This window comes from Epinephelus fuscoguttatus, linkage group LG11, assembly GCF_011397635.1.
Source record: "Epinephelus fuscoguttatus linkage group LG11, E.fuscoguttatus.final_Chr_v1".
NCBI lineage: Eukaryota > Metazoa > Chordata > Actinopteri > Perciformes > Serranidae > Epinephelus > Epinephelus fuscoguttatus.
In genome coordinates, this window is record NC_064762.1 from 889,091 (window position 1) to 896,961 (window position 7,871).

A 7,871-nucleotide genomic window follows, 5' to 3' on the forward strand; every position below is an offset into this window, starting at 1 on the left:
ATCCAAATTCTTCACCTCTCAGCTCTTCTGAAGATAGGACTCTTATTGTGAAAGGATGTGACCGGAAGTGATGCTGACGGTGATCGGTGCGCGAGCTTGATGGTGATGCGCAGCTCGTGAAGCATCAGAGCAGAAATTCGTCTGAACAGAAATCACAGATCGAAGATCAAAATAAGGTCAGACTGTTTGTTTGTTTGTTTGTTTACAGACTGAGATGCTGCAGATCAGCTGTTTGTCATCACTACGTCATCGGTGGGTAACCTGATCGGTACAGAGCGATCAGATCAGACTGATGGAGGATGTTATTGTGACAGAAGAGCTGATCAGAAGATGACATAATGATAATATCTGTTATTGATCCGACAGCTTCCAAACAGGAATAAACAATCCTTTCAATGTAAAAGCCTGCTTCAAAAACGGTAAACAACAACTAAATAAATAAATAAACAAATAGCCTTATAAATAAATAACTGTCCGAGGGCGTGGCCCTGCAGACCGGAAGTCTCTATGCTGCTCTGTGCTAATCTAAAATTAATATTATTGATCAGTTTAAGACGAACAGCTGAAGAAAATGTTTCAGACTGCGTTTACAGTTTAATTCATAACTATTATATATTAGGCCCACTGATATGTTTACCATAGTCAGCATGTATATGCATATATACACATTATATATAATGAGTGTATATTTACCTTTATAAGTCACAGTGAGATTAAAACCTCTGTTGTATGTGACACTGAGTCCAGACCGTCAGACAGCAGCATCAAACACAAACAACAACAGGTCTGTGTCAGTTAAAGCAGCTGCAGCGAGCTGTGACCACTTCCTTTATTCTCAGTTTAAAACCATGTAGAGTTCAGGGTCTGACTCCAGGTCCAGGACCCGCAGGAGGACAGACTCGTTCTGTAAAGCCTCATTCAACCCTTCCAGTCCAGTCCCTTTGGAACCAGCAGTAAGCCTTCAGTCATGGTACCTAGACCCTCGGTGTGTTCAGACAGTCCTCTTAAATGTGGGCGGGGTTGTTGTCACTCACTGCTCCGTCCAGCACTCGCTGTATTTCCTCATCAGCGGTGACACAGATGGAAGTCTGCACCTGGTTTATCGTCCACAGAACGAGGCTGCACGCCCACATTTTCACAACAAAATAGAACAGGCTGCAGTGAGAGTCTCTCTCCATGGGATATTTCAAAATAGCAGCTTTGTGCATTTAGTCCTTCTCAGGCAAGCTCAGGGGTTTAGTGTTGCTGTAGCCCACAGGAAGTGAGGATTAGAATATATGACCTTCACATGATCCGCTCCAAATGAATCTATATTTTTAAAGTCATTACTAAAAGTGTGTGTCATATAAAAACTAAAGTGATGGTCAAAGTTGTCACAGTGAAATTTAAGGTGTGCTGATGGATTCACGTCATCAACTCATGCATTGAGTAACATTACAAGTTAACGTTCCACCTTAAAAGTTGCCGGCAGTCGGCCCAGTGAATGAAGTGATTTTTTTCTCTTTCATTTTATAGTTGTAGTTTACTGATGTATGAACAGAGGTTACATAAAACCAGAGTGAGCGTCCTCTACTGACCAATCAGACTGCAGGGTTTCTAGCTCCACCTTTTAGTACCAGATCTGTGTGCTAGGTACCCCAACAGAGGGGGGACCAAACATGGGGACGCTAAGGAACGCTTCTGTTGGGACCATCCACAACTTTCACTGTGGAGACAGAAACTATGAACTGAGCTGGACTGCTCGGTGGAAACGGCGCTTAAAAGAGGAGCCATGTGAGACCTCAGACTGTTTTGTAAAGATAAAAACTTCTGTCTTTAGCCCTATTCGGACGGGACTAGTTTTACATAGGTACGTGGGGTAAAGTAATAATTACCAGAGATTTTAGTCCCGTCCGAATGTGCCATGTCAGTAATCATTACCGCACGATGTCAGTAAAGAATACCGCGACTTTTACCTTCTGTAAAAGGGTCCCGGACAATTACCGCAGGTAATACTAATCTCGTGCGAATAGACCAGCAGTAAATATGTGTGATAGGGTTGTCAAAAAAAAATTCGAAGTTCGAAATATATTCAAATATATATATTTTCAAACCTAAATTTGCCTCCTTGTTACCAGAATGAGACACCACTACGAGCCGACCAGGATCCACTGCTGTGGTGGAAAACTACGCACTGAAATATCCAAACATTGCTCAGATAGCGAGACAGAAGTTGGTCATACCTGGCATTTCAGTGAGGTCAGAACGGGTGTTTTCATCCGAGTGTCACGTTCATATTGCGTCAGCAATAAGCATCTTATTTTTTGTTTTTTTGTAAAAAAAAAAAAAATAAAAAAAATAAATAAATAATAAATTCAAATGTTATTCAAACTCAATTTCATGGTGCTTTTGACAGCCCTAATGTGTGTAGATATTTCATCATATCCTGTTTACAAGTGGTTTTTCGCGGATTTTCAAGCATGGAGGCTCTTGAAGAAGCACTCAGCTTTGCACTTCACAGTCGGACAAGTCTGTGTGAAACCTCAGGTACTGTGGGCCTACGACGAACATGATTCAAGTGTGTTCGAGTGTGGTATGCACAGGAAGCAACGTCATACGCACATGACGACAGGAGGGGACGGCAGCGCGTGAATGGATTTACCCCTCCCACTGGTGGTAGTTTTAGTGATATTTCTTATCCCGTGTGAATTGTCCAATAATATTATCGAAGACCTGTGGTAAAGTGACATTACCCCACGTGCCCATGTAAATCTAATCCCATCCAAATAGTGCTTTACTCACCTTTGGAAGAGATGATGATAAAAATCACATCAGAGCTTTACAACTAGCTCACATCTTACTCAACCAAAGATTCTCAGTATAAGGTGAAGGCCTGGAAGGAAAACTGAAATTTAGGATGAAGATTTGAGCACAGCTGGTTCTGACGCTGATACTGAGGCTATAAATACAAGGCTCAAATTAACAGTATAAATGGTTAATGTGGACTAATGTGACTCCAGTTAAATTAAATCAATGCAACAAAAACATAGCTGACAAACAGTCTGCACACAATGTACAGATAACAGAGGAACATTGTGTCACTGTATTTGGAAACGTACAACGTTTCAGATGTTTTGGAAAAAGTTCTAATAGAGAAGATTACTTAAAAAATAATTTCACTGTGAGCTTTTTTGTTGGATTTATATCCTGACAATCAGAACTGTCGTGAAAACGAACAAACATTCACAGCTTCAGCTTCACGCCAAAAACTGTCTCACACTTTAATGTAGAAACACTCACAGACGGATCAGAGCTCTGTGGATGAGATGGATGTTATTAGGCCTCCATTAGAGAGGATAAGTGACATATGAAAGAGTCATCAACAGACATTAGAGACGTTATGGAGTCTCTCTCCATCTTGGTCCAGTATTAAGGAGCAGTTTTATTTTACATTTGTTTTATATGAATGTAAAAAGCTGACTTTTACAGGAAGAAAATTTTACAGTCGGCTCAGTCCCTGTTCCCCTTTCTTCCACCAGAGGGCGCTGTGACCATGACTCCCTCCCTCCCACTCTCATTGGTCGGTCTCCTGTTCCTGGGTTTGGCCTCTTCTGAGACCACTGACCCCTCGGTGGATCTCACCAATAGAAATGCGGACTTCGCCGCCCGGCTGTACCGAGTCGTCTCCAGCCGGACCGACGACAATGTCTTCCTGTCTACATTCACACTGTCCGCCGGACTTTTGGCGTTGCTGAGTGGCACCGATGGGTCGACCCGGGACCAGCTGCTGCAGGGACTCAGCCTGACTGGACTGGACCCTGAGACCCTCCCAGGTAGGTCAGGGATCAGGAGCCTGTCAGAACTTTAGCTCTAAACTGTGAGATGACAGTCTGTCTCTGCTTTTCTCAGATCTGTTTCTGGGTCTGAGGACCGCCGTCCAACAGGGGAGCCTCACCATGAACCTAAAGCAGGGCATGGCCGTCTTACCTGCCCAAGCCTTTGAGGTGTCGCACTCGTACCTGGACCTGGTTCAGACGAAGTTTGGAGGGAACGCCCAGAGTATTGCCTACACAGTGCCGCTCGAGGCCACCGACACCATCAACCGCTGGGCTGAGGGGGAGACCGGAGATAAGGTGCAGGAACTGGTGACCACCCTGGACCCACAGACCCAGCTGCTGCTCGCCACCGCTGCTTTCCACCAGGGTACAGATCACCAATCACATGTTGGGGGGGGGAGCGGGGCTAACTGTCTGAAGGCGGATCTAACTGTCTGAGGACAGTTCACACAGAATACATACAGAGTCCATACAAAGATGCCAGTAGACATAAATTTACACAAGTCGACGCACATGACAAGAGGAGGGGAAATTCACACTTTTTATATGCAACGCATCATTTTAAGGGCGGGGGTATCTGTCTTGGGGCGGGGCCATCAGGTGGAGGGCGGATCTATACTAAGAGCGGGGTTTGATTTCAGAGGATGGGTCTATCAGTCAGAGAGTGTATCTGCCTTTCTAAGAGTGGGGTTATTTTTTTAGGGGCGGGTCTATCAGTTTGAGGGCGGGGTTTTCTGAGCCTTTTCTGAGAACAGTGTCATCCGCAGTTCACACAATAGAGACTTGTAAAAAAAAAACTTTATTGAATTTAAGAATCAGTTAAACTTACCATTAGTGTCGACACTTAAACTTATCTGTGTGTATAAACTAAGTTTTGTCTCTGTTCCAGCCGGGTTCAGTCCATCCTTCAACGTGTCCTCCACTCAGGATGAGCGTTTCTACGTGGACAAGTATCACGTTGTCATGGTTCCCATGATGTTCAGGTCTGGTAAGTACTTCCTGGCGTACGACAGCTTGGTGAAGGCTGGTGTGTTGCAGCTGACGATGACAGGCGGGGCGGCCATGTTGGTTGTGCTGCCGGATGAAGACGTAGACATCACGGGGGTGGAAGAAGAGGTTACCGGAGAGAAGATCAAGGCCTGGATCAGCAAGCTCAAGAAGACGTGAGACACCTTTTGAACAGAAACATTTTCTGACCCTCAGAAATTAAACGTGTATCAGAGCCTCCATGTGTGCTGAGTTTTCTGGTGTTTTATTTTGTAAACAGGAAGTTGGAGGTGCAGCTTCCTCGCTTCCTGTTGGAGCGTTCCTATTCTCTGCGTGACGCCCTGCAGACTCTTAACATCCGTCAGGTGTTTCAGGATGGCGCTGACATCAGCAACATAGGGGGAGATAAAACACTCAAACTGACACAGGTGAGTAAGATTCTTCAGGTGCAGGGAAGCCTTGGTTCTGTAAGGTCCTTCAGGAGCAGGGAGGCCTTGGTTCTACAAGGTCCTTCAGGTGCCGAGAGGCCTTGGTTCTACAAGATCCTTCAGGTGCCGGGAGGCCTTGGTTCTGTAAGATCCTTCAGGTGCCGGGAGGCCTTGGTTCTGTAAGGTCCTTCAGGAGCAGGGAGGCCTTGGTTCTACAAGGTCCTTCAGGTGCCGAGAGGCCTTGGTTCTACAAGATCCTTCAGGTGCCGGGAGGCCTTGGTTCTACAAGATCCTTCAGGTGCCGGGAGGCCTTGGTTCTACAAGATCCTTCAGGTGCCGGGAGGCCTTGGTTCCATAAGATCCTTCAGGAGCAGGGAGGCCTTGGTTCTGTAAGGTCCTTCAGGTGCTGGGTTCAGTCAGGTGTTTCAGGATGGTGCTGACATCAGCATTTTACACAGCGTCCCAACTTTTGTGGAATCAGTGTTGTAGATCGTTTTTTTCTAATATAGATTGTTTTCTTTTTATATTCATGTCTCTAGTCTATGCACCAAAACACCAAACCAAATTCCTTGTACGTGAAAACCTACTTGGCAACAAAACCAACTTCTGATTCAGAAACCTTAAAAACCAGAAGGAACCTTAAGAAACCAACGCCGTGTTCCAGATTGTATGCTTGTATGCATTGTATGCATTTTGCGTTCAGTAAGAGTGCGTGTCAGTGGGGTCCTGGACTGAATTCATGAGGCCAGCGTCAAATGTGAAGGAACTGTTTTTTGTGTCGTGAGGTTTTTGTCATCAGGGTCCTGGAGATGTATAGGTCCTGGAGTAGTGCAGGTCCTGAGGCATCCTTGGGTCCTGAATGTGAATGTGCAGGTCCGAGAGGGTCCTCAGGTCCTGAAGACATACAAGTTTTGGAGGATCCTTAGGTACTGCAGACGTACAGGTTCAGGAGTCATACAGGTCCCGAAGCATCCTCAGGTCCTGGAGATGTACAAGTTCTTGAGGGTTTTCAGGGTCCTAAAGGGTCCTTGGGGTCATGCAGATGTACAGGTCTTTGAGGGTCTTCAGGGTCCTGGATGGACAGCAGATTGCAGCCAGTCACCTTCTCTGCAGAGTAGATTATTCACTGCAATCTGCCTGTCCTTGTCCTTGGCAGCAGTGTACCAGATTGTGATAGAGGAGGTGAGGATGGACTCAGCGATGGCAGCGATTATCAAGGTTCCTTAAGGTGCAGATCTACAGGGTCCCACATCAGAGATAGACTGGAGCAGGTCTCTGAGGCCTAATCTTAAGATCTGTGGACACCTCTGAGCTGAACCACCGGAACCAACAAGTCTTCTAGACATCTCTTGGCTTAATTAATTAATTTTAATCGTTCTTTTTAACGTCTCTATTTTATGTCTGTTTTGTCTTTTATTGTGAAGCACTTCCTGTTGAAGACACACTTCCTTTTTTCTGTTTTTAGGTTTATCATAAATCCGTCATATCCGTTGACGAGACCAGCGATGATGTCACTGCAGGCAGCGTGTTCTCCACTCTTCCTCCTCGACTGACCATCAACAGACCCTTCATCTTCATCATCTACCATGAGACGAGTGGCAGCGTGCTGTCCATTGGCCGAGTCATCGACCCGTCCAAGAAATAAAGCCCGCCCACATCAGTGACTGCTGCTACACCTGTTAAACTAATCAGTATAAAATATACTAATGTCAGTAACTCTCTCTTCTAGTGCTGTCCAACCTGAGGCCTCGAGTCCCCCCCGAGTGGTCACTGGATACATCTGAGATGAGACAATACTTACACAACACAAAATTACATTTATGTTTTCAGACGTGTCTAATCTGTGCTGTCAACAACATGGATCGTGATGAAAGTTACTGGAGTCTCTTTCCAGCCCTCAGAAATAATAATAATAAAAAAAGATCGCTGATTGAAAGTGCTGCAACGTACAGACGCTGCTGAAACATGTCTTGACTTACAGAAGTTGGTTGAACATGTCCTAACATCCAGACACTGATTGAAAGTGTTATAAGTTACAGGAGTTGGTTGAACGTGTCGTAACTTACCAACACTGGTTACAGAATTTGGTTAAATGTGTCGTAACCTACAGAAGTTGGTCGAAGGTGTCGTGACATCCAGATACTCGTAGCTAACCGACACTAGTTAAACTAGTCGTAAATTACAGACCGTGTGGAAAGTGTTGTAACTTACAGACACTGGTTGAACTGGTCTAACTGGAGGAGCAGTACATATTTTGGATAAATTTAATGAGCCTGGTGGAGACGTTAGAGTTACTGATATTAAAACAATTGAAACGCTGTGACAGTGAAAGAGTAATAATCAATAATAAACTAATAATGTCAGCTGGACTTTGTGTTTACAGCTCCATAAGTAAACGTTGGCATGACAACCACTATCATAGCATGTGTACTGTTTATAGGTCATGTGTGAAAACACTTCCTGTACTTTGGCCTAACTGTATTTAAATATATGAAACATGTATGTACGACCTGCAGTAAACCTCCTCTGTAAAACACTCAACATTAAAATGTCACTTTTTCCAGTGAACTACTGTCTGACCTCACTGACCACACATGACATCATTAACCATCACAGTGACATCACAATAATCCAAACCAAT

General features: G+C 44.7%; 1 protein-coding gene across 1 annotated transcript; it reads left to right on the top strand.

The window, feature by feature from the left end:
• The first annotated feature begins 50 nt into the window (after positions 1-50).
• serpina10a (serpin peptidase inhibitor, clade A (alpha-1 antiproteinase, antitrypsin), member 10a) lies at positions 51-7,798 on the top strand. Its single transcript, XM_049590940.1, has 6 exons — positions 51-176; positions 3,519-3,812; positions 3,889-4,182; positions 4,705-4,978; positions 5,083-5,230; positions 6,696-7,798. Exons 2-6 carry the CDS (start codon positions 3,533-3,535, stop codon positions 6,873-6,875), a joined length of 1,176 nt encoding a protein of 391 aa, XP_049446897.1. The 5' UTR covers positions 51-176; positions 3,519-3,532; the 3' UTR covers positions 6,876-7,798.
• Positions 7,799-7,871: the final 73 nt, after the last annotated feature.

What these genes read in the sequence shown, in the direction of transcription:
- serpina10a (XM_049590940.1), top strand. Translation starts at nt 3,533, where the DNA reads ATGACTCCCTCCCTCCCACTCTCATTGGTCGGTCTCCTGTTCCTGGGT. An exon ending in GGACCCTGAGACCCTCCCAG is followed by an intron (nt 3,813 to 3,888) that starts GTAGGTCAGGGA and finishes TGCTTTTCTCAG; the next exon opens with ATCTGTTTCTGGGTCTGAGG. An exon ending in ATCAGCAAGCTCAAGAAGAC is followed by an intron (nt 4,979 to 5,082) that starts GTGAGACACCTT and finishes TTTTGTAAACAG; the next exon opens with GAAGTTGGAGGTGCAGCTTC.